The sequence below is a fragment of the Portunus trituberculatus genome, chromosome 21 (assembly GCF_017591435.1).
Source record: "Portunus trituberculatus isolate SZX2019 chromosome 21, ASM1759143v1, whole genome shotgun sequence".
Lineage (NCBI taxonomy): Eukaryota > Metazoa > Arthropoda > Malacostraca > Decapoda > Portunidae > Portunus > Portunus trituberculatus.
In genome coordinates, this window is record NC_059275.1 from 17,827,233 (window position 1) to 17,853,060 (window position 25,828).

Below are 25,828 nucleotides of genomic sequence, written 5' to 3' on the forward strand. Positions count from 1 at the left end.
GGGAACAAATGCCTCGATACCTCCCTTTAAGACCTAATCTTTCGAGTGTGGTATATGGTCCACGGAGTTTGTCCCTTTCAGCCGTGTGTGTGTGTGAGTGTGTATGTACTCAGGGGTGATCCTTGGGCATTTCGAAACAGAAAAGAAACGACAGCAGCAGTCAGACATTGGAAAGCTTCTTCCGAGGCTTATCAGAGTTATACCACGATTAGATAAGAGCCAGCGCGTTACAATGTTTACATCACCACAGATAAAGGTTTTATGACTTGGATCACTGTGTGGCTTTTACACATCAATGCAGTATAAAGCTCCCTCTGTACGTACCCTACTTGGTATATTTCTACTCTCCTTTGCCTTTCTCTCTTTCTCCATGATTATGAATAAGTAGAATAGAGCTATAGATTAAAGGAAATAATGATAAATACATAAAATAAAGCTTGATGGTGATGTATCATAGTAAAATAAAGCAAACTTTGATGTTGGACCATTATCTCGATCCCGCAGGAGCCGCCAATGGTTCACCTCCTGCTGGAGGAGCTGCATGCTGAGGGCCTCGGTCTGCAGCCCACCATGGGTGAGGCGCCTGTCTTTTACTGCTCCCCTCTTCGTGTGTGTGTGTGTGTGTGTGTGTGTGTGTGTGTCATCTATTTCACTGGCAAACTGCATTTCAGTGGACCTTTTCTTTTCTGCGATTCGAGAGAGAGAGAGAGAGAGAGAGCTAATGGCGGGCGGGAGTCTATAGCCAGTCAACATCAACAAACACGTAAATGAAAGCATGTTCATAAGGTGTGAGTGTCTATTTTCTTCCCAGGCAGCTGCTCCCCGCCCATGGTGTTCCTGAGGGCAGCAGTGGGTCCCTCCTCCCGCTTCACCACCTTCACCAGCACCTCCACCACCCGCGCCACCCAGGACACCCTCACCATGTGGGTGTTGTGAGACCTCTGCACGTCACTCGTGTATTCAAATTGTAGCTTTTGAACACTGATTCATATACTACTCTTTTTGCATTCTTTGTTGATACTACTACTACTACTACTACTACTACTACTACTACTACTACTACTACTACTACTACTACTACTACTACTACTACTACTACTACTACTACTACTACTACTACTAGACTTATTATTGCAGGAACGTTAGCAACATGTATACTGAAACACTACTTCTAGAAATCTGGTAAGTGTAACCCTCTCTCTCTGCTTGAAGACTACAGTAATGACTTCCACTACAGCCTGTTAAAAGGAGCTGAGGTATGATGAAATGATTGAGAGTGACTTCCCTGCCTTACTCTGTTGGTTCACTTCTTCATCCTGCTTCATGACTCGCTGGCAGGGACACCACCTCATCTCTATAACACTGGGAGGAAGGATAGTGTATATTCATATGCCTATTTCTGCTTTCCTATTTATGTTTCTCACGGAATTGAGGCATATTGTATAGTCTCTTTAAATTTACTTTTTTTTTTTTTTTTTTTTTGCTCTTTTTCACTTTCTCAGGCAAAGACTAGTAGTTTATTAAGTTTATTAATTGCATGTGTGTTTCACTGTTTGATCTGCTGCAGTCTCTGACGAGACAGCCAGACGTTACCCTACGTAACGAGCTGTGTGTGTGTGTGTGTGTGTGTGTGTGTGTGTGTGTGTGTGTGTGTGTGTGTGTGTGTGTGTGTATTTACCTAGTTGTAGTTTTACAGGTCCTGGGCTTTATGCTCATGTGGCCCCGTCTCCATATCTACACTTATCCAATTTTTCTTTAAAACTATGCACACTCGTTGCTGTCACCACTTCTTCACTCAAACTGTTCCACGTCTCAACACATCTTTCGTGGGAAACTATATTTTTTAACATCTCTCAGACATTTTTCCTTTCTCAGCTTTTTACTATGCGAGCTTGTGCTTCGAATGTCATATTCTTCTCTCAAGATCAGTTTCTCGTTATCCACTTGGTCCATTCCGTTGATCAATTTATAAACTTGTATCAGATCCCCTCTCTCCCTTCTCTGTTCCAGGGTTGGTAGATCCATAGCCTTTAGTCTCTCCTCATATGTCATCCCTTCAAATTCTGGAACCATTCTTTGTGTGTGTTTGTGTGTGTTTCACTGTTTAATCTGCTGTAGTCTCTGACGAGACAGCCAGACGTTACCCTACGGAACGAGCTCAGAGCTCATTATTTCCGATCTTCGGATAGGCCTGAGACCAGGCACACACCACACACCGGGACAACAAGGTCACAACTCCTCGATTTACATCCCGTACCTACTCACTGCTAGGTGAACAGGGGCTACACGTGAAAGGAGACACACCCAAATATCTCCACCCGGCCGGGGAATCGAACCCCAGTCCTCTGGCTTGTGAAGCCAGCGCTTTAACCACTGAGCTACCGGGTGTGTGTGTGTGTGTGTGTGTGTGTGTGTGTGTGTGTGTGTGTGTGTGTGTGTGTGAGAGTTATCATGGAAACTACTAAGTATATGCAATTCCTTCATTTTTTTTTATTTATCAAGACTCCTCTGTTTTTTCTCCAAAGTTTGTTTTACTCATACTTGTCAGAGCAATTAGCTTTTTACTAAATCTTGAACAGAATAGCAATGGTAAAAAGAAATAAGATGATGTTGAATAGGAGGGAAAGAATAGCAAACACTAACCCAGAATAACAATGGTAAGAGTTGAGGAAGATATTGAATAGGGGAGGAGTAAGGAGACACCCACTTACCCTGCTGGTGGTGATGCAGGAGTGTACCAACGCTAGCCTCATTGGACATGCCGCCAGCTGCACCGATGATCGATGTCCTCTCTCGCCTCATCAAGCACGCCAAGGACCGCACCAATCCCTCTTCCCCCTTCAAGTCAGTTTAACCCCTTTCAAGTCTGTTTCATCCCTCTTCAAGTTGGTTTCATCCCCTTTCAAGTCAGTTTATCCCCTTTCAAGTCAGCTTAATCCCTTTCGATTCTGTTTCATCCTCCTTCAAGTCAGTTTAATCCCTTTCAAGTCAGTTTAATCCCTTTCAAATCAGTTTATCCCCCTTTAAGTCAGTTTCATTCCCCTTCAAGTCAGTTTCAATCCCTTTCAAGTCAGTTCATAGGCAGGATCTCAGTGTTCACAGCATATATTTTCTATAACATCTACTACAATCATCATACATACTTGTGTGTAGTCCCTGCTTTACAATTAATGGAGAAGTTGGTGCAATTTCATCATCATAGCACCACTGATAATGAGCTTCTTTGCTTCCTAACTAGTCTTGTAGGTCCTTAAAGGTCTTGGGACATGAATGTTGTTCTGGCTCCAATGTCGAAGGCACTGTCTGATATTTAGATCAGTTTCTCAATGTTCTCTTATGAAAGGAACAAGGGGACATTGTAGCCTCTTCCCCGCCTCACCCCCAGGGCCAACAAGGAGTCTGCAGCACCAGACAGTGTGACACAACCACCGCACCATTCCCACGACACTTCCACCATTGATGTCTCTGTCTGTGAGAATGGAACAGCTGACCAGGAAGACTGTGCCGAGCCACAGGACCTGACAGAGATCACTCCCCCGGCAGATGAGGAAGGGAGTCCAAAGAGTGAAGGTGGACCATCGGAAGTGGCAGATGCCACTGACATAGAAGGTGGTGAGGCGAACATGTCAGACGACACCACTGACACACTCAGCCCACACAGGCAAGTAGTAACAAGCACTCCAAAGAACAATTCAGGCAGTTTCCAGACTCTTGATGTTTCATCTCTCAGTGACAAGGGCACTCACAAACCCTTGGAGAAGACCAAAAGCAATATAGAGTCCTTCAAGAAGCTGTCTGTCACCAGTCTAAGAGCTTCATTCCGTTCAAACTTCAACAAAAACAAGCAGAACGGATCTGTGGCATCCTTACAGAAAGGAGGGAAACCCTTTGACACAGCCTCTCTGGGGTCACAGGGCAGTGGCCAGGACATGACAAACGATGGGTCCAGTAGTGGCCCGTGGTGTGAGGGTGAAGACAGTGACATGGACCACAACCAGCTGGACCGTGAGAAGTCTCGCAGTACACTCAGCATAACATCCTTTTCCCGCCTGAACCTCAGCCTCCGCCTCTCATCCAAGAAAGCATCACAGGTCATGAGGAGGATTGGCAGCAAGAAGAAGAAGGTGTCCCGAAGTGAGAGCTCCACTCCGGTGCCTTCCAGACGACAGCAGCAGCAGCAGCAGCAGCAGCAAGTCTTCACGATAGAGAACTCTCCTGAACATCTCCAGAAGTACACAGAACCTGAGCCCTCATCACCTCCCCGCAAGACTGAAGCCACACTTTCCCCAGAGGAGGAAGCATTTAGCCGCACTCCTCACACAAGAAAGTCCATTCGCAACATGTTCAAGCCTCGATCCCTGAGGACTTTCCGCAGTCTTGGGGACACCACTGCCAAGTCTCCTGCCCAACCAGACAAAAGTGACAGCACAGATGACACCCAGGACAGAGCTGACAGTGTTGTGCAAAATTCCAAGCAAGCTCCTCAGAATCCAAAGGAAATTCATGAGTACTTGTCTGAGCTTGGCAAGGCACATTTGAAGGCTGAGCTGCTTGCCCACACCAGCATTCCCATCAAGGTGAGGTGCTGGCCACACAAGCATGAGAAGTTGTTGCATGTTATTAGATTCAGCAGACTGTCTCTTCTGCTTCTTAATGCTGTTGTATATCAGTGAAACAACAAAACTGCATTCTATTCTTTTCATGGTGTACAAGAGTCATCCCAGCCTGTCTTGCACCATCAGAAGGCATGTATTGTCTGGTGAGCATAACCTTAAAAATTTTCCTGGCAGAGTTTAGTTGGTAAGTGGAAGAAGGAAGGGTGGCTGGCACTCACTGTGGTGAAGAAGGAGTCAGTTCCAGGCCAGAAGAAGAAGAAAGGGACCAGGACAGCTGAGGAGCACAGCAAGAGCAGAGCCGGGTGCAGGTTCCACATATGCCTCACCCTACCCTCCCCAGAGACTGAACTGGCAGTGTCTGGCTATGACACTTACTATGTGGCACTGCGGAAGCTGGTCCACACCTACCTCAGTACAATGGTGAGGGGGAACTAGGGACAGAAAGGAAGGGCAATCATTTTGTGGCTTGTATTATAAAACACTTTGTTCTCATATTATATATATTGTCAGAAGTCACAGATAACTCATTGAATTTTCTGTTAAACTCTCACTGAAATTCTGCAAACATCTTCAAAACTTCCAATCGTTTTCATACTGTATCCTGATTAATTAGCACTCTACCCATTGTAGCAGTCAGTCTGTACTTCTCTTGACAATGACATTTTGTTTCTCTCCAGCATGGCAGTCTGGCAGGCTACCGCGGGGAAGTCGGTCCTTCAGGTGACATCCTTCTGCAGCAGTTGACCTTCTTTTCACGAATATCTGAGAAGCACAGGAGCCTTGCCAAGTGGCTGGTCATGGCAGAGGTGAAATCTGGTGACCCTGGCATCCTGCTGCCTCTCCTGCGGGCCATCAAGACACACCTGGAAGCGGGCGTCTACCTCACTGCTCAAGTACACTTTGTGGCTTTGACTTGAGATATGGAATCTTAATGTGCCCTTTTAGGAATGCAATAGAAACAGCAATTTTAATTTCCTCCATCACATCACATACAGACTTTACTTATTACTCACGCAATCAGTTCCTCCTCAGTACACCTTGAGTTGCTGTCTGTTTCCTTCCCCACCACAGAAACGTCAGCTGAGTGTCGCCTTGGTCACCTGGGTGAGGAAGGTTCTGTCAGACGAATTTGAGATGTTGCATTCCTCATTCCCCAGAAGAGATGGAATGCTTGAGCTGGCCAGACTGGAAAACTTCCTCAGGTAAAATATTTTGTAACACAAATGCTGTGATCTTTGGCAGCAAAAGGGTTATTAGAAAGTCATGCTGGATGCTGGTCCCCAAACTCTTCATCCCTTGCTATTAGCTTCTGTTCATGAAGCATTTTGGAGTGAAGAAACTTTAGTATGTGTGAGAGCATGATTTATTATTTCACTTGAGGAGCTAGACAATTTGTCAAGCAAGCATGAAACTATTGTATAAGCACTAAAAGATTTTAATCCCTTGCTTAATCCTTTTTGCTGTCAGTAAGTCTTTTTACCCCTTCAGTACTGGGACACATTTTTACCATGAGTTTGTGTACTACTACATGATTTTATTGACATTAGGAAGGGTCTATGGAGGTCACAATATTACTAGCCAGACTCTTCGCTATTTCAATCCCGCACTTAAGTTTCTGAAGGTGCATAAAATTGCTAAATAGTAAGCAGAATAAATATGAAAACACATCATGGTACTCAAGGGGTTAAGATTGTGCTCTCAACTTGTAACAAACTTTTTGTGAAACTTGAAGCATCATGCTGGTCAAGGGATGAAATATGACATGCAGATTTTAGGAAGAAACTATGCAATATGGAAGTGTTATTGGTACCTTCTCACTCTTCTCTTGTCCCTCTCAGGTGCTTCAACACAGTGGAGAATTGTTATGAGCTGCGGATACTATTTGAGCGAGAGGCAGCACCCCATGGCCACAACGCAATCTCAGACCTTCTTCAGGATGTTCTCGTCAAGCATGCTGATACTTGGTGTGTGTTGTATGCTGTTTCTCTCTCTCTTGCTCTTATGTCAATTTCTACTCAGCTATCAAACTCACTATGCAGATTATGGGATCAATTTGGGGTAACTATACTTAACACACATGCATTCACCTGCATAACTAATTCAAAGAACCTTTCAGGGTAGAAGCACTAAACAAGGAGAAGCTGAAACAGGAGGTGTCTGCAGGAGAGAATGATGCAGGGAACACCACCACCATCACCACCACTAGTGATGCCAGAGTTTGGGTTGTGTGGCAAGACTCCCTGCGCCGAGCCAGCATACTCACCAAACCTGTCCTAGACTTCCTCTTCATCTCCTTCCACACTTACCAGCCCATCTTCATGCTGTAAGACTATGGACCATGCTCTGGAAAACATTCTTGAGAATGCAGCTAATCACCTCTGATGCCTTTGAAAATAATCATGTTGTCATGTGTGTTCAGATGAGAGACAGATAGAGAAATAGATAGTAAATACTCTTTGCACTGAGCCAGTATGCTGCTGCTACCTTTACTACTTCCACTGCTGTTGCTTTATCCTGAACAGGGAACTCTCAGTGGACTACATGTATATGGTACTGCCCCGGATGCTGAAAGCAGCGGCTCACCTCCTCAACCCAATGCTCAAGTTTGATGTGGACGGCGCTGTGCCCTACGTGATGGCTAAAGACCTAGCGGCTGCCGCTCAGGCCACTTGGGCACTTGTCACTAACCTCAGCAGCATCAACAAGTTGGTGTTTCTACTCATTGTCGTATGTGTTTTGTATTGAGATATCCTGATTTGATAGCAAGGTATGGCTGCAGAAAGCTCATCTGAAAAAATAGGCAGAAACAGAAGTCCAGGAGCTTTGCCCTTCTGACCTCAGTCTCCCTGCAGAATTGGGATTGACAGCAGGCTCCCTCAACACCTCATCCTGCCAGCATACCGGGATGCCTTTGCAGTAGTGATGCACCACTGGCTGGTGCTCAGCAAACACCTTGCACTGCAGGAGTTCCACAAAGATATTCAGGAGGATCAGTTTGTGGCCATTGACCACTCGCAGGGCTATAGCCAGTCTGCCATGGGTGTGGCTGACCTCATGAAGGCAGTGAGTACTAGATTTTATTTTTACTACGTGATTTCTAACATGATAAAGGAAGAAATGTCTGTGTCACATTTTCAAAGAAATATTAGAAAGCTTAGTTTTGAAGTGACTAAATATTCCATAAATGTTCAAGTCTTGGGCAAGGGTTCGGGTAAAAAGAGTCTGTTTCAGAGTTTGGCAGTTCACTCAGTGCATTTTGTGGGTGACAGATGATGAAGCGCATGTGTGACGTGCAGTGGCCAGGGGGTGTGGGTCCAGGGCCCTCCACCCTGCAGGCAATGGGACAGCAGATGATGGAGCTGGCAGCCCAGTATGCTGAGGAGGTGACCCACGCCTACGTTAGCATTGCAACACAAGGCAACAAAATCCCCACAGAGGCCAGTATTTCATGCTGGTAAATGGCACTCAAGTATTGACAAATATGTAATGCAAACCATTTACTTGTGAAATTCATTCAGCATAATCGTAAGAAGAAAAATGAAACAGATTTCAGTCATTTTTTTGTAGAAAATAAATTTTTGTAAAGTAATGATTTATTTGAACTGTTTATGTTAATGAGAAACAGTTATTATTCATCTTTCAGGTTTTATTTTGAAACTTTTTCATACAGCAAAAAAATGAAGTATAGCATTTATAAAGTAATAGCAAATACAAAGTATATAGGGCAAAGTGTGAAATATTTAATGTATAATTAAGAAATGTTAATTTGAAATGCCAGTTAATTTTGGGGCATTTTATTATCACCTCTTTTCCATTCACATGACCTGTGACAGTCACTCTGTGAGACTGGTAGACATTCCAAATGCAGCAGTTACCTAGTGACTGACAGATTCTCCACACTTGATTTGCTTCCACACATCTCAATATCTGCCTGGCATTCTCAGGTGTGTGTGGTGGTGAGGAATGTGGAGCACGTGTGTGATGAAGTACGGAAGCACCTGCAGCACCTGGTGGAGCTGGCGGGAGAGAGCCAGGAGGTGGCACATCAACTGCAGGACCGCATCACACAACTGCCAGAGCATGTAGAGGACTCTGCCGAGGCTCTCCTGCGCCAAGTGAGTCGTTTCGCACTAATCCACATCTGTCACTTCAGATTAAAAGAGAAAACACCTACTTGTTGATAGTACTTCAAAGAGATAAAAAAAGAGTAAAAGTGAGAGTTGAATTAGAGTTGCACTGTGGAATTGGCTTAAAATCTGAATAGCATTCATATTATAGAGTGGGAGAATTAAGTACATACAATATCATGAGGGATAACTTTTTCATATAAACATTACAACTTTGCACAAAGATCAAAGTTTTATGTGAAAATCATAAAGAAAGTTTGATAAAGGTTCTTGCCAGTGTTATTAATTGGAGTTTTTCATCTTTAATTGTCCACCAGTGTCTGCCAAGCTTTGAGAAGTTTGTGACGAAGGCAGTGAGGGAGGGTGACACAGAACAGATTGTCAAGATGCTGGAGGAAGCAATCCATCCAGTGCAAGACATGCTTTACTTCGCCGAGCCACTGCTCCACCAGCTGTGGTACCGACTGGTGGATCACATAGAGCAGCTCAAGGCCTTCTATGTCCAGGTTGTAGCACTGCTGTGGTGCAACAGGCTCAACAACTTTTTAAAGAGTGAATCAAGATTTTTAGGAGCACAGTAGTGCAAAATGCTTATATAAAATTGTTACATTGCAGGGAGATGATCGTGAGAACTTGCGGCAACTGAGAACCATCATGGAAAGTGGCCATGATTTTCTTACCAACAAGGAAGGCATTGGCCTCACTCTGCTTGAAGAAGTCACTAAGAGTATGTTAAGTTTTGCCAGTGGTATTCCAGCAGTGTGATACATGCTTCCCTTTAGATACTTGGGCATTACTGTTTTTCATTCATGATTTTTCCTCTGAGGATGTTTCTTAAGAATTTCCTCTGTCATTGGTGATAGATTTTGCTTCAGGTGTTAAAGGTAAGCTCTTTTAGGGTTACTTGCAAACTATGTTCATCATCCTCAACATATTCATGTTGACCCTACTGAAGCAGAGTATGACCATAATATGTCTATGCTTGTTTCTGCAGAGTATGAGTCAATACTGGCAGAATTATGGCTGCTAGGTGCCACTTCAGCCGAGCTTGTGTCACAGTTTTATCAGATACGGCACCAGGACCAGCAGAAGGAGGACTCCTCATCTGACAGAGTTCTTGTTTTCAATGTGAGTTGCTGTGATACTTAGGAAAACAAATGTCACTGTGATAGAGGGGAAGTAATTCATTCCTAAATTAATTTTATTCATCTTAAGTCGCATGGGGCATTAATGTTGTTCCTGTGATGACACATGGCAGGCAATGTTCACCATGGACAGCCTGCGGGTCCATGTGGTGCAGGCTCCTGGCTCACCATCAGCTTCCTCACTGGTCAAGGTTCGGCTGGAGCCGTTCCAGTGGTTCCCTGCAGTGGAGCCCATAAAGACACCCCTTGTCAAAGGGGATCCCGCTGTCTTTGATGAGGTCTTAGTATTGTAAGTAGGAGTTTGTGTCTTTCATGAGATTTCCTGAACAAAAAGCTGTGTTCTTCCTGGTATTGAAAACAAAAACATTTTCTACCCCTTTTTTGCCAACAAATTCTGCTTAGTGAAGGATGGCTAAATGTGACTGATCTGGACAGAATTCACATCAACCAATGTACATGTGAGTCAAGGCTTAGCATGTTAATATTTTGTGTCAGCTTCTCAAAAATAGAAAATTGGAAAGGATAACTTTATTTTTTAGCAGCACAACAGAATGTATTGTGTGGGATTCTAAGACTAAAGCAATACATCCCTCAGTCCTGGTGTGCTGAATGACTGTAAGGAGGCTGGTGGTGTGCTGACACTGCAGGTTCGCTCTCCACGACTCTTGAGCAGCTCTATTGTGCATGGTGAGACCATCCTTCCTCTCTCTGAACTGCCCACTGTCTCCGAGTCTGAGATGTTCAATATTCCTCACCTACGCCTGCCACTTACTCGACCTTGGGACTTTAAATGTGAGTTTTTGTCATGTTTTATTAATTCTTTCATGATATATCAAACTTTCTGCACAATTGACTTTTTTGTTTCTGGCAAAATAGGAAAAAATTTGTACTTTTATTTCACTGTTTTATAAAGTAGTAGATGTTAAATGACTATTAGCTGTAATTCTATATTATATGCAGAACAAGACTGATGACAAAGCTCATTAAAAATTTTCTTTGTGAGAAAATCAAAACAGTACTTACGTATATGGTCTGCAGTTTGTTACAAATAGCTCTTATAACAGATGAGATGCTCATGAAACTGAGAAAAGCCCCTGAGAATGGGAAAACTACATAGGGAAAGCTGTTTGAATCTTCTTACTTTTGATCACTGTATGAACATTTCAAGAGTTGCCTTTCTCTGTGCAGCATACAAACCCTTGGAGGCGCTCATGACCCGCACACAGGACAAGTCTGCAGTGGATTTCCTGAAGACGCTAAGTGACCGCTGGAAGTCAGGGGAAAGCTCAGACCTCATCTCTGACAATGCTAAGCTGCGAACATCCTTTGGTCGGTCAGGCAGCATCAGGAGCATCAAGAATGCTACCAAAAAGAGTCCACGCAGGGGTACTGTTGTCAAATAAGGTATTTTCTCATATGTAAAAGATGAAAGCTGGAAGCTGGCTTTATCTCTACTAAAAGTCATGCCATCTTTTTCTGTTAACTGTTGTTCAGCTGTTGTTTACATTTACATGAAAACTTTAACACACTAAGGTCACTTCATCTGTGTACTTGATTAATTCATGCATTCATTAGTCTTATTAAAATTCAAATTATATCCTAAATAATAACCCACTTGCACTTAATTTTATGGTGTATTGCACATTGATGATGATCTCAAAAGAGAGATTGAGAAATCTAGTATGACAAGATTACTAACTCAAAATTAACATTATCAGATACAGTAAACCCTTGACATAATGGATCTTGATATACTGGATGTCGGATTTAATGGACAAAAAATCTGACTGGAAAAACCCTCGTTGTAACAAATTTTCATCCATTATAACAGATTTTCACCCGTTATAGCGAGGGCATCGTCCCATAACATGTTGCAGGAACTCCACGTGGCGTCCCGTGGGAGTGGGGCAGTGGTGGCTATAAATGCTGGACAAACGTCGGGATGTAACGGATCTGTCTGGTATTTCCATTGGATATAACGGATCCTTGGTTATAAGCGATCTTTGGATATAACGACAGACCCCCGTCCCCATATCATCTGTTAAATCGAGGGTTTATTGTAGATGTTAAAAAAATAGTCACAATTGGCAACACAACTTTAAAGTGGGCATCTGACAAAGGTGCTTTATTTACTCATGCAAACACTGTAACCATATTTCTCTACCTTGTTTGGTGGGCTCTTCTAGTTTGGGCAGCATGGTTGAGGTAGAGGAAGCTGTAGTTGCTGTTGTGCCATCACATAGAAGTACTCCACTTGGTATGGCAGCATAATTACTCAATCTCTTTGAATCACTCACTTATATCTCAGTTAGACAAGTAAAGGGGTACAGTATCTTCCTGAGTTCTTAAAGTTTAGTGTCGTGCCCTTGCAAGAAACCAAGCATGAAACTTGAGAGGTACTGTGGATAGATTTGTAGGAATAAATGTTACTGCTTGGAATATGGCATAAGTTACTCAAAGGTTTTGTCTGAAACTAGTCAAAAAACAGCTTAGCCCTCTGGCCCTTCCTGCATGCCTGAAGCCAATGCTGGGTTGTAAGGAAGTATTGTGTATCTTGGATATTTAAAAATTACTAAGTCAGTGTGTAATTTATTGTATTTTTTTTTATCTTACAATTGTTTTTATAAGCATCTTCACATAATAACAATAATAATAATAATAATAAGTGTTCACAAAACACACTAGCAAACTGGTCTCACTGTACTGACCCTTCTGAAGTGACTGGAACCTTACCTAAGAGTTACTCTGATTGCCTTCAGGTCTCACCAAGATTTTTTTTTTTTTCTCCTGGACTGCACACACATCTATTTGTTTGTCCACTGGTAACATCCAATAACAAGTTATATATATATATATATATATATATATATATATATATATATATATATATATATATATATATATATATATATATATATATACAAATTATACAATATGATTAACTATTATGATAAATGTAAATATTCACATCTGTCTGGCACCATTTAGAGAATTCACTGACATGCTTTATATAAATATTCAGCTTAATAAAACAAATGTGCAGTGTTGTGTATGCTTATAAAGATATAACTTGCCTGAGTCGAATGAACTTCATAACACCTTAGCTACATACTTAGAGGAAGGCATATGTTATCACTTTGCACTATTTATAATTAATAATAACATTGAAGAACAGTGTTGTATACCTTAATAACATTTATATTTTATTTCTAACAAATGGATTTTCATGTTTTATGTATTTCAGTATCTATAATCATTTACAGTGGTAATTAATGAATATTTTGTAATCAAAGAACTTTAAAACTGATTGGATTGGATTTTCATCATTGTCCAGTGTTTTTTTTTTTTTTTTCTATGTATAAAGCCATATGTATATTATTCAAGTCACTCATTCATAACATCACACACAAGATAGAGTGAAGCAAGACAGTTCCAGGATTTCTATTTGGCTTAGTTCCTCAAGCCTTTTCCTTTTTTTTTTTTTTTTTTTAGATTAGCCCACAAATTTCATGGAATGTAGTTCACAGTTGGGAGTTGCATGACCAGTATCATATTTCCTAAGACATTAAAAACAAATAATTAATTCTAGTTTTGGTTTGTATATCAGTGCATTGCTGGAAATACTTCTTCAGAATTAATCCCTTATAAAATAGGATATTCTTGAGTGGGGAAAAAAAAAAATCCTATCCACATTCTTTCTCTCTCTGAGCCCTTAGACAACTCCCATCACACACTTTACACTCTATGTAGAAAGCTAAGAAAGCCACAGCCATTTCATAGACCTTATTTCATATATAGGCAGTATTAACTATGAGCATCCTAATAACTGACTAAAGAGATGAGATGTTAGTACCTCATTCTGCCTTGGCAATAAGACAGGGCCAGCAACGTGTGATTGCTAGTGGTGGTGATAACATTGCTAAGACAATGTCATATTAGAGCTTTATAGCAGTGGAGAAACAAAGTGACATAGAATGAGGTCTAATATGCTCTACAAAACCCTGAAAAAGCATGAGACTAAATGCTTGTGATTTTAAACATTTTCCCGACATTTTTTTCACACAAAGAATATGTTGTGTTAATCTGGCATTACATTTTTTAAACATTCCTCTCTATCAGGAAATGTAAATTGAAGAAGGGTGATGGTACTATTTCTTTTCCTTGGAGTCACTGCAACACGACATAGGCTTGAAGTTTATTGTATGATCTGCAGAAATATGCATCAAACCATGATAAAATCTATTGATATATAATACAGAATTTAGACATATGCAGTTTTAATACTACTAATGTGGAGGCACTCCTAGTGTGTAGCTTTGATGTCTGAAAGTACTGGCCATCCACTCTCGACAGTCCTCTGCTTCTGTGTCATATGAAATTGTCAGCCATTTGAAATATTTATAAATCAATAGTCACTGTCTGTGCATTTAATGCCCAAATCTAAATTCTGTATCAGCAGGTTAAGAATTCTTTAATGAAATGCTCAGGACCAGAATACAAAGGTAGCCTGGTTCTTGAATCTGTTAGAGGCAGGGTTTCCTTATATGAATTTTGCCCAATATGAGTGAAAATGAAATAAGGAAATGCATCTGTATGCTTATTGATAACCCATCTTGGAAACAAGGACAGATATTAGAAGGGAAAGCAGGCAAGTACACATTTGTACAATCTGCAGCTGTACAAGTAAGTGTTACACTTTAATTCAGGACAGTATGGTTAATGTAGCATTCTACAAACTGGACATATATGTTGCATTTATTTTGATATGTCTGATAATATCATACAGACGTGAGGGAATGCTTGTGTGTGTGTGTGTGCAACTATGGCACTTTGTCTTGGCTGTCTCTCTTCACATGGGAAGGAACAGAAGATTATTTTATTTTTTTTTCTTTTTGCCATACTGGTGTGAAAATATGAATGAAAAAGATAACATCAGCATTCAAAACTTGTACAATTATATTCTGGCTAAAGGATTCTCAACCTGCAGTGTAGGTGGCTTATGGTGCTGCCACACACTACCTCCTGTACCATCCAATAGTGTAAGTACAGTAAAACTAGTGAGATTCAAGTAATTACTCAAGAAGAAATCAACATGTCTACAGCAGTTATTTTGACATTTATTAAATATTGAAAACACATCCCAAAGTGTGATGAAATTAAATCAAGATAATTCTACATTATCTGAAATAAAACTAGTTTGTCTCAGACTAATGATGATATAGGTATCCCATATTTTAAAACAAAATTTTAGATTGATGTCTTAGTGTAGCCCACCTTTTTCTTATAGCATATGAATGAAAGAAACTATAGAACAGACTGACACCTGACACATCTCTGACATGTGACATTTTGGCAGGCTTATGAACATGTGTTGCTTCATCCACCACAGACCTGCTAAACACACTAACACTAACCAGTCTTTCCTTTGTCTTAACTCATTCATGTCAAAGGATATTGTATTGTATTGTTTCTTTTCAACACCAGCATCACACTTTCCCTTATCTTTGTCTCCTGTTTCTGGCTGAGGGTCACGTAGATCTTCTCTGTGAGCTTCATAGACATCTTGGCACAAAACATTACGGTGAATAAGCCACCACCGACACCTTCAGTGGGTGTGGTCATCAATCATGACTCAGATTACTCACATCAGGGAAATATGAATAGAATATGTGCCGCATGACCAGATCAGTGCTTGACATCTTGCCTCCTGGTTTATCATCAGTGTATACATGGGCATTCTTTTTAGCAGGTGTTGGTGGACGGAATTTATGCACCTATGTGAATTTCATACATGGACAGGTATGAGTGTCTTAGCTCAACAGGAGTAAGATGTGAATGATAAAGGGGTGGTGGGGCAGACTGAGATACAGGAAGCCTGGGGATGGATCTTGTAAGTTCATTTAGTTTTATTAATCAATAAAATTAGGATGTTTTGGATATTATACATTTTGTTTATGCATGTTGTTCTCATATACTGTATAAAACATGTCTTATAGCATGAGGGTTAGAATGACCTTTGACACATTACACTGAAACGGCATCATAACTAGAATTGGTAACAAAAAATTCATCACAATAATCGATAATGATAAACTTATCAGCAATAACCAATCGATGGCAATGAATTTATCACCAATAACTGACAAATAAAAAATTCCAGCACTAACAATAAAGATATTGATATTCTAAATAAAAAATTGGTAAATCGAATAATTTATTTTCATCTTTATCTTAGAAAACTTTGAGAAAAACTTCAAATTTAGATGGCATGGTTTGCTTGATGAAAGCTTGGGTAATAGCTCTGTCTGAAAGCTGCCATATGCATTTATGTTTGTACTGACCACTTCCTGTCACAATAAAGGAATAGTACATGCATGTGACGAAGCATAAGACTCCTGCTCACCATCTTTCTAAATAATCAAGGTCCCATTATATCAGTCCTTCACTTCCATCATCATTCACTTCTGCCTCCTGTTCATTATAGCACACTATTTTGTATATCAATAATATTAATGATATTTTAGATAATTTCCAAAGACTCTTTCTTAATTTGCATCTTAAATCTTTCCACTCTTTCTTTGAGTCTTTTGGGATTTTTCTTTTTCCCTTTCTTTTTTTTTTCATTTTATCAAAATGGGTTCAAAATACACACAAAGTGGCCCTAACACTGGACTCCGGTAACAGAATAATAAAATAGTTCATGTTTGTTTTGTGTTACAGCTGGTAAGGTGGGAATATTTTAATGTAAGACCTTCAATTTGAATCCTCTTACAGGTGTGGCTTATATGTATTTGTGGTGCAAGTCTAGTAGTTCTGAAAGACACCTCATGACAACACAAAGAGAGGATGGGATTCATATCTTTAAAGAGCATCTGGCTTATCTCTGCCCCGTACAACAGTTTATGGTAACTGTCATTAGCAGCCAAAGGGTTAGAGAAAAGTGCAGGGGCTCAATAGATGCCATTCTTGCTTGAATCTTAGTGTGTCAAGATGGTTCAATGAATGTACAGATGGTTGTGTGAATGCACAGAATAGCGGATAGAAGGCCTGTCACTGAATGGTATCTATGGAACAATGTGGCCTTTGTCATTAGATCTTTTTGTTAGATACTATATATTTCTTCGTGGGAGGTTGATTTCTTAAAACTTTCCAGGACAGCTCATCCTGCTCAGTACATGAAATGAGATTAATCATGATGGTGATGATTATGACAATCATGACAATGATAATGGAGATGATGGTGATGACGATGATATATACTTTGAATTTGTATATTTTACAGGCAAAATATAACACTAATGTTTAAAACAACAGTAATTTTGGAGGCTTCAGCAAAGCTTTACCTGGCAATCACTAAAACCCTTAGAAACCTGAGGGAGTGGCAGAGGAAGCTGAAGAAGCACAGTGGCTGGTGGTGATGTCCAGCAATGCTCACAGAGGCAGACTCTCCACCTCTCCCATCTCAGTGACTGGGTCGTCTTCTAAGGTGTAACTCAGCATCACTTTCAACGACACATTCAACTGCAAGCAAAACACACATTAATTACTATTATACTAACTTGTCGAGACTTCAATGTCATCGAAAAGCAACTCTCCCTTGCAATTTTTCATTTACATTATCATATTCTAAGTAAAACTTACTTTGTTTGGGTTGGCAATGAGCATGATTTGTGTTATGGCAGGAGGGGGCAGGAATGGGCTGTATGCTGCTAGACTGGTGGAGGAAGGAGGTTGTAACCGCACCTTACAACCCTGCAATAATACTTCCTTTGTTATCTTTCAATACCAGGAAGTAACGAGGAAAACAACTTTGGTCTGTATTAAATTAAATAATCCAGTACCTAAGGGAAAATACTTTATATCATTTCAATAAATTTATTATTTCTTTAACTTTACTTCTCTCACTTATAATAAAGCATGCAAGAGAATAGTAGTGACTCAAAATTCAGAAATCTGTCACCAAGTCAAAACTACAAAAATGAGAACCAAAAGTAAGAAAATGACAACTATACATCAAAGCAAACTCAGAGAACACTTCAAGCTGATAAATACACTCCTTTCCTTCACAAATCAAGGTGCTCCCAGACAAGACAAAGACCGGTGTTACTGATGCCAACTGGTGACACAGTACCATAATGCATTTCCATATTCATTCTGCTTACTATTTGGTGATTTTATAAAGCTTCAGAAACTCATGTGGGGACATTAAGAGAGTGAAGATTCTGGCCATTCATTTTCTGACCTCCATAGACCTTTCCTAATGCCAATAAAATGGTCTAATCATACAAAAATCTCAAGGTAAAAGTGTCCCAGTATTAAAGGGGTTAAAATTCCCCCATCCCTCTCACCTTGGGAACCACAGCCTGCATAACATAGTTAGTGATGGGCTGACTGTTGCGAGACATCACTGAGGCCACAACCACCGCCACGTCCTCCCTGGGCTGGTTCTCGGTGAAGTGTAATATCACAGATACATCATTGCTGTCCAAAACTGTTACTGAGCCTTGCTTTCCTGAGGATACAGTGAAAACAGCAACATAGAAATCTTTGCATGTTTTTATATCTCATGTACTTGGTCAAGTTATTTATTTCCCCGAGAGTTTACTGTATACAAGACAAAGTATAGTTCTTAAATAGAATCCTTTACCATTTACATATGAATAGAAAAAATTATGTTTCATTAGAGTGCATCTGAAGTATGAATATTCAACACAGAGTTCTTATTATGACGAGAGAGAGAGAGAGAGAGAGAGAGATTGTTACTCACCTGGCTTGATGCTGTCTAGTGCCACCTTGAGGTCAGTCATTGGCTTCACCTCCATAAACTGAGGATTTGAGGCTGAACTTTTACTCTTTTCTTCAGTGACTTTTGGTTTTGTTTCTCCAGTACTTTTTACACTGCTTTGAGGTTCTGGCTTCACACTGGGCAACAGAGAACCCATCATGCTTTCATTGGGCCCATCCAGAAGAGGCCTGCCGTCCAATAAAGAGGCTGCAGTGTTGACGGTACAGGTGGTGGTGGTGGTGGTGGCAGTGGCTGTTACAGTTGTGGTGGGTAAGGGGTTATCACAGCTCAGGTCCCCCCCACTCAGCAAGTCCAGGTTCATTAAGCCATCCAAACCTGTCCCTGGTGCAGCTGCTGTGGTGGCATTGGTGGTAGGAGTGGCTGGGGTAGCAAGGCTCACCAAGCTGGGGGTAATTGTTGGTGCTGCTGGAGCCACCATGCTGCTCTGCTGTAACTGTTGTTGTTGTTGCTTCATCTGATTCATGCTAAGTTTCTCTGGAGGCTTAAAATGCACCTGGACTGGAGTGTTTGGGGGAAGACTCTGCTTGATGAGGCTTGAACCAAACTCACCCAGCTCTCCTAAAGGATCTGATCGCCCCTTGCTTTCAGTCTCCGTCTTTGTGTCTGTAAAGGAAAATGTCCCACCATTAATATTCATATTGTCTTCAAATATTTCTACTCCTTTCCCTACCTTAATATTCTTAATTGCATCACATTTTAAAATACCCACTTCTAATAGAATCATAACAGAGTCTGCTAGCCTGTGTCTGTCATTTTGTCTTTCTTTTAAATACTTGTTTTGAGTTCAGAGAAAGTGACAAGAATCAAACCATGAAATAGAGGCTTACCTGCCACCTTAGTTGAGCTTTGAGGGACAAGGGTTGGAGCCATGAGGCCTGACAGGGGGTTGCTGAGGGGCAGAGGAGAAGTAGAACCACTTGGAAAGATAGTCCCAAGGTCTTCCAAGAGAGAGTTGGTGCTTTCATTGGATTCCTTGTTCACTGGAGCCAAAGTTATACTATCAAGGCCTGAAAATACACAAAAATTACAATGGTCTCATCAAATAAAACAAATAGCCTAAAATGAATTAATAAATTAGGGTAGCAGAGAAATTAAACACCCTTATGGCAACCAGGAATATATGTGAATATGATAGATACCTTTAAGAGATCAGAGAGATGTACAGACAAAGATGAGATGCAGCACAAAGTTAATGGGTGCTTTGGTGTGTTCTTTCACAGTGAGTTGTCGCCCTTGTTCCTTTACACCATGGTCAACTTACCTATTTCTTCCAGATCTTTATTAACTATGGTAGTGGAAACTTGGCTGCCTGGGACTTCTTCAGGGGTAGACAAGTCAAGCAGAATCTCTCCATCATCATGAGTGGAGACTTGTCCATTGGCTGCAGGGCTTGTAGTGGAAGCAGGAGTGGTGGTGGAGTCACTGGCAGAAGTCTCTGTCTCTATCCTGGTACCTTCCACGACCAGCTTGTAGCGCCCCATCACTCGTGACAACTCATCATTGGCCTTCAACAAGTCTCCTGGTAAGAAAAATTATTTGATATTTGGTGATGTAATTGATTATTGATATGAATATGTTAAGCACATAGAGAATTAAAATTAATGTGAGACAACTGCAGTTACAATAAATTCTACCTTCATATCACATCCAACAATTTTCATTTCTCTCTCTATTGAATTAGTACATTAGTACATTATTTGTCAGTGCACTTTTTATATTAGAAGAAAAAATAATGTGCCAAGTTGAGAAAGAGTTGTCTTTATCTATGAAAACAATGGATGTGTCAAATATCCCTTGCATCAACTCTCTCTCAATCCATGGTGAGCTACTTAAGTGATGATCTCTCCTTTCGTTCCTCCAGGTGAGTCTCCAGCATGTGTACCCACCAATGCCCTCATCCTTGTCATCCATCTCAGAGACCAGTCGGTACAGGTTGGCCCGCAAGGAGGCACATGAGGAGTGGAGTTCCATCATGAGGTCAAGGTCAGGCTGGGATGCTGGACTCTCCTGGTGACGTGACAGCATCTCGTCCAGGACACGTACATTATTTAGTGCAGTCTCAACCTGTTGGGTAAAGGACTATACTCAGAATAATATTTCCCATCAACCACAATAAAAGCAGAAACAGAGTGGGTACATTCTGAAGTGTAAGTGAACTATGGGTAATACCTTGCAAGTTTCTGAAATACTAATTTAACCATCCTTTACATTTCATGAGAGAACTGCCTTTTCATAACAAAGAAGCAGTTTCTTTTATTGTATTAGCTTTGAAACACAAGGGTAGAGGCAAGCATGAAGAGAACAAGACCACACCTCCACAATACGCCTGCTGGAGCGCTCCATCCGCCGCTCCTCCTCCTTCACCATGGACTTGATGAGAGCATTGGCCTTCTGGAGATCTTCAGGATTCCGACTCCGTAGCAGCTTTTGGAGCAGGCGAGACTTTTCCTCATCCTCAAAAACAGCATTCGCCCTTGGCCGTGGCTCAGGAATGCTGGGAGCACCAAGGTACCTTGGATCCTCCTGCAAGGTGTTTGTTTTCAGTAACACTTCAACTTGATATCATAATCATGATTAATATTTACTGTGGGCTATATGATTTAAGAATTACAGCATACACATACACTCTCACTCTCTCTTTCCCACCTTCACAATGCCCTGTTTCTTCAGCATGTTGTAAGCCTCAAGTATTTTAGTCTCCCCCTTGAGGTCAAGTGTCCAGCTGTATAGTAGTTCCACCACTCGCTCCTTCACTGCTGGGTGGGTGTGATTTCCCAAGTATTTAGGAGAAACTAATTTGATCATTTCATTCAAAAACTTAAACTTGCCAATTTCACTATGGAAGGTAGAACCACAGTTGTTGACACATGCCTGAAGAACCTGCAATGTAAAGAAGCTTTGTTATGCTGTGTCAGATTAGTAAATGATATGTGGTGGTGAGAGGAAATACTCTGAAGAAGCATTACAAGAAAAACAGAACTGCTCCAATATTTTTTTTGAGTTAGCTATGAGTGATGAGTGATGTGTGTGTGTGTGTGTGTATTTACCTATTTTGTGTATTACAGGGCCCAAGCTAAGCTCTGTGTGTCCTGTTTCCTTGTCTACCCTGTCATATCTCTCTTTCATCTGATTGACACACACCGCGTCAACAACATCACTGCTCAGTTTATTCCACTTATCAATACTACGATGCGGGAAACTGTACTTTCTCACGTCATTTAAACAGGTGTCTTTTATTAGTTTTTTTCCATGTCCTCGGAGATGATTACTTGTGGTCACCTTTATCAATTCTCTGTCCAATATGTCAATCTTGTTCACCAATTTATACATAGTTATCATGTCACCCCTTGTTCTTCTCTCTTCTAATGTGGTCAGCCCCAGCTTCCTCAGTCTTTCCTCATAGTCTAACTCCTGAGTCCTGGTACCATCCTTGTTGCCAGCCTCTGTACCCTTTCCACCTTCTTCACATTTTTCTTCATGTGTGGTGACCAGACGTAAGCTGCATATTCTAACTGGGGTCTTATTAAAGTGCATAGTATCTTCTTCATCATTCCTTCATCTAGGTAGTGGAATGCAAGACCAATATTTTGAAGCATGTTATATGTTTTCCAAATATCTTGTTAATGTGTTTCTCCGGTGACAAAGTGTTTTGCACAGTTACTCCTAAGTCTTTCTCCTCATTGGTCTCTTTAATTTTCTCATCACCCAGCCTGTAATCCCTGTTTGGTCTGTATCTACTTCTTCCCATTTTCATAACATGGCTCTTGTTTATATTAAATTCCATCTGCCACTCTTTACTCCACTCATATATTTTATCAAGATCTTCCTGTAACTTGTTACAATCTTCCACATTCTTTACTCTCCTCATAATTTTAGTATCGTCCACGAACATATTCATGTAACTGTCAATTCCTACTGGCATATCATTAACATAAATCAAAAACATGATGGGACCAAGCACTGACCCTTGTGGAACTCCACTGGTTACCTTTTTCCACTCTGACTTCTTTCCTTTCACCACTGTTCGCATTTCTCTTCCCACTAAGTAATTTTCCATTCATTTTGCTAGTTTATCACTTACTCCTCCAATCTTCTTTAGTTTCCACATCAGTCTATTGTGTGGCACTTTATCAACGGCCTTTCTCAAGTCCAGGTAAATAGCATCCACCCATCCCTCTCTATGTTGTAGTACATCAGTCACTCTTGAATAAAAACATAATAAATTGGATACGCATGATCTTCCTTTTCTGAAACCAAATTGCCTTTCACTCAGGATGTTTTAACTTTCTAGATACTCACTCCACTTTGCTTTAATTACTTCTTCACATACCTACGTACCTACATACCTTCCGTCCTACGAGTGTCATCACACGTAGGACTATTGGTCTGGTGTATAAATAAACAGATGGCCACACTACTACTCTATACTTCCAAGGCCATTAACTAATACTGCTCTCCTTTAGCTTTTATAACCCTTGACACCATATTAATTATTTCTTTTGCTTGCACAGTTACTTCAACATTTCCATTATATCTTCTGTTCTTATTCCATAGTCTTTACAAATTTCTCTTTTAGTCTTCCAGAATAAATGGCTACTTTTCACTGTCCCCATATTTCTTGGTATTCTGGGATATACCTATAGATCTCATAAATTTTCCTAACATAATTTACCGAGAGTGCCTGAAGAGCCTCCCGTTCCTGTGGGGACTGTATCTTGTGAGCCAGAAGTCTGACCACTGTGGAGACACCAGCTGGCTCTGAGCTGACAGCCTGACACACTGCTTGGATGGAGTTTGGATCATCCTCAGCATTCAGAGGGCTTGTTGATTTCTCTGTTGAAGGAATGAGTGAATTAGTCATCAATCAAAGAATAAAGTTTATTTATCATGGTGCATCAAGAAGTATTAATCCACCAGTATAAGTACATTGGTATATACATACTCTAGTAATAGTATTTTCCTAATTGTACCAACACTTATCTTTGCTTTCTCTTGCATCCATTTCATATCAGTTCAATTTATTTTAGCAAGTAACCTTCAAGAAAGATATAATGTATGTATGCAAGCTAGCAATTACATATGGGACTCACTAAAAAAAAAGGCTTAACTATCAAATATACATTCATCATTTCAAGGAAAGAAACCAATTATGGTGAAGCAAATTGGTCGTTAGTGTTCCGAGACACAATCCACCACATGATTGCGCAGCTTAACATTGGAAGTTCATTAAAACCAAGGACCGAATCCAATAACCACAGCACCGTCTTCATCAAACAAAAGTGCGGCAGTTTTTGTAGAGGTAATCAGACATGTAATTGATAACTTGTGTCCCGGTTGGCAGTTAATCAGTGTGGCTGATGCACCAGACACAGGGTATGTAGTAGTGGGGTGACCAGGCACAGGTAGCTGAACCATTCACCTGTCAGGTGTTAACAGGTCGCGGCTGGAGGAGAGGCTCGGCTGCCACACCTCACTACGCACGCCTGTCCACTGCTGGCACACACACAGCTGGCTCATTAGGGAAGGCGAGGTTTCAGTATCAAATAAACAGTGTGTATTCCGTACATATCTCAGAGAAAACTTACGTATTAAGACCTCTAGTGTTGGGGCAGGAGCCGCCATGTTGGTGGTCACTGTTGATACTTCGAGGCCCTTCCCGCGGCGGCGTTCAGGTAGGCGGGGCGCCCCACCCACCCACACCTGCCTCCCCGCCTGCAGAAACACTTGTGTGCACACTATTACCTTGTAACCGAAAACAAAGATTCATTGTAAAATAAAGCTAAAATGATGTTTCTTATTTTTCCATGCACCGCCTAAGCCAGGAGCAATGTGAGGAATCGGACATCCAAGTCTGCAGGGGAAAAGTAATAGAAATAACAGCGATAACAACACGCTCATCCTGCTGATGCTAATGTTACTTCTGCTCGCCACAGTGTGTGTATGTGTGTGCATATATATATATATATATATATATATATATATATATATATATATATATATATATATATATATATATATATATATATATCGCTCCAATACAGACTTCCTGCGGACTGAACCGTAAGGAATATACTTCGTGGTCTTGAGTCACACTCATCGTCAGTCAATTCATCACTTCGACAGTGTCGACACTGGCAGCAACAGCAACGACACCACTACCCTCTCCCCTCCAGCTCGCCGTACATAGTACCTATACCGCTCCACCAAAGAACGTCCACCAAAAACCTCACTTGCGGGCCGCGCCCTTCATGGCCTCATGCAAAGCCCGCGCGTACGTCACTCCCCTTGCTGAGGCGACAAACCTTGAAAAAGAGTAGCTATAGTTACTGTATCTCTCTGAAGAAGACTTGTGCATGCAGTACGTAGTACAAACGTTAGAGTAGTAAAGTATTCCTAGGGTAACCTATAGCTGAAATTTGTCTACCATCTTCACTACTCAGTTGTAATAGCTGCTGCTACTACTACTACTACTATACTAATTACTATTACTACTATACTACCACCACCACAACTATTACTACTACTACTACTACTACTACTACTACTATATTATTATTATTATTATTATTATTATTATTATTATTATTAGTAGTAGTAGTAGTAGTAGTAGTAGTAATTAGTACGTAGTAGTAGTAGTAGCTAGTCGATCTAGTATAGTACACTATACATGTACATACATATGTCACTGAAATGTACATGTAAATAACTATAGGCCTACCATAGTTGCCCTTATTTGAAAAGAATTGCCTAGACATCCTGCTAAAGAGAATGATATATAGACCACAATTGCGAAAGAGAATATGTAGATGACTCGCAGGAATGAATTATAGATAGCTAGGGAAAGGGACTCAATAGATCTGCTAATAAAGATATAGATTACCTGCTAAAGAGAATTATATTTATATGACCTGAAAGACTGAACTGCGAGATTTAATTAGTAGTAGTAGTAGTAGTAGTAGTAGTAGTAGTAGTACAGTAGTACGTAGTAGTAGTAGTAGTAGTAGTAGTAGTAGTAGTAGTATATATACCAGTAGTAGTAGTAGATTTATAGGACATATGTATATACATGTATACGTCCAGGGAGCTGTATATATAAATAAATAAGACGTACGTACTACCTACAGTTGCCCTTAT

General features: G+C 40.7%; 2 protein-coding genes across 6 annotated transcripts in view; one reads left to right on the plus strand and one right to left on the minus strand.

Moving 5' to 3' along the window:
* Positions 1-13,195, plus strand: part of LOC123506824 — a 21,851-nt gene extending 8,656 nt beyond the window's left edge. For 2 of the 4 annotated variants that reach the window (XM_045259162.1, XM_045259165.1), the window contains 20 exons: positions 505-574; positions 812-923; positions 1,138-1,182; positions 2,731-2,844; positions 3,386-4,577; positions 4,791-5,036; positions 5,294-5,509; positions 5,688-5,818; positions 6,455-6,580; positions 6,733-6,939; positions 7,139-7,321; positions 7,469-7,679; positions 7,886-8,053; positions 8,561-8,731; positions 9,061-9,249; positions 9,359-9,470; positions 9,738-9,871; positions 10,002-10,177; positions 10,484-10,680; positions 11,077-13,195. In XM_045259162.1, coding sequence (XP_045115097.1) covers positions 505-574; positions 812-923; positions 1,138-1,182; positions 2,731-2,844; positions 3,386-4,577; positions 4,791-5,036; positions 5,294-5,509; positions 5,688-5,818; positions 6,455-6,580; positions 6,733-6,939; positions 7,139-7,321; positions 7,469-7,679; positions 7,886-8,053; positions 8,561-8,731; positions 9,061-9,249; positions 9,359-9,470; positions 9,738-9,871; positions 10,002-10,177; positions 10,484-10,680; positions 11,077-11,291 — 4,215 coding nt within the window. In that variant the 3' untranslated portion in view covers positions 11,292-13,195. The remainder of the gene's footprint in view (positions 1-504; positions 575-811; positions 924-1,137; positions 1,183-2,730; positions 2,845-3,385; positions 4,578-4,790; positions 5,037-5,293; positions 5,510-5,687; positions 5,819-6,454; positions 6,581-6,732; positions 6,940-7,138; positions 7,322-7,468; positions 7,680-7,885; positions 8,054-8,560; positions 8,732-9,060; positions 9,250-9,358; positions 9,471-9,737; positions 9,872-10,001; positions 10,178-10,483; positions 10,681-11,076) is intronic. The other 2 variants (XM_045259163.1, XM_045259164.1) reach the window with 2 other exon arrangements.
* On the minus strand, positions 12,462-24,428 carry LOC123506826 (ADP-ribosylation factor-binding protein GGA2-like). 2 transcript variants are annotated; one of them, XM_045259166.1, is made up of 11 exons: positions 24,280-24,428; positions 23,367-23,527; positions 21,341-21,574; positions 21,008-21,217; positions 20,581-20,758; positions 19,956-20,213; positions 19,522-19,701; positions 18,656-19,297; positions 18,237-18,400; positions 17,530-17,640; positions 12,462-17,409 (listed from the first exon to the last, which is right to left on the minus strand). In XM_045259166.1, the coding sequence occupies exons 1-11, from the start codon at positions 24,314-24,316 to the stop codon at positions 17,320-17,322; spliced, it is 2,265 nt and encodes a 754-aa protein (XP_045115101.1). In that variant the 5' UTR covers positions 24,317-24,428; the 3' UTR covers positions 12,462-17,319. The 2 variants fall into 2 exon arrangements, with proteins under 2 accessions (XP_045115101.1, XP_045115102.1); XM_045259167.1 differs by lacking the exon at positions 24,280-24,428 and adding an exon at positions 24,114-24,222.
* Positions 24,429-25,828: the final 1,400 nt, after the last annotated feature.

What these genes read in the sequence shown, in the direction of transcription:
- LOC123506826 (XM_045259166.1), bottom strand. Translation starts at nt 24,316, where the DNA reads ATGGCGGCTCCTGCCCCAACACTAGAGGTCTTAATAC. An exon ending in AACACTAGAGGTCTTAATAC is followed by an intron (nt 23,528 to 24,279) that starts GTAAGTTTTCTC and finishes TTCCTTCAACAG; the next exon opens with AGAAATCAACAAGCCCTCTG. An exon ending in TAAAGATCTGGAAGAAATAG is followed by an intron (nt 19,702 to 19,955) that starts GTAAGTTGACCA and finishes GTGTATTTTCAG; the next exon opens with GCCTTGATAGTATAACTTTG.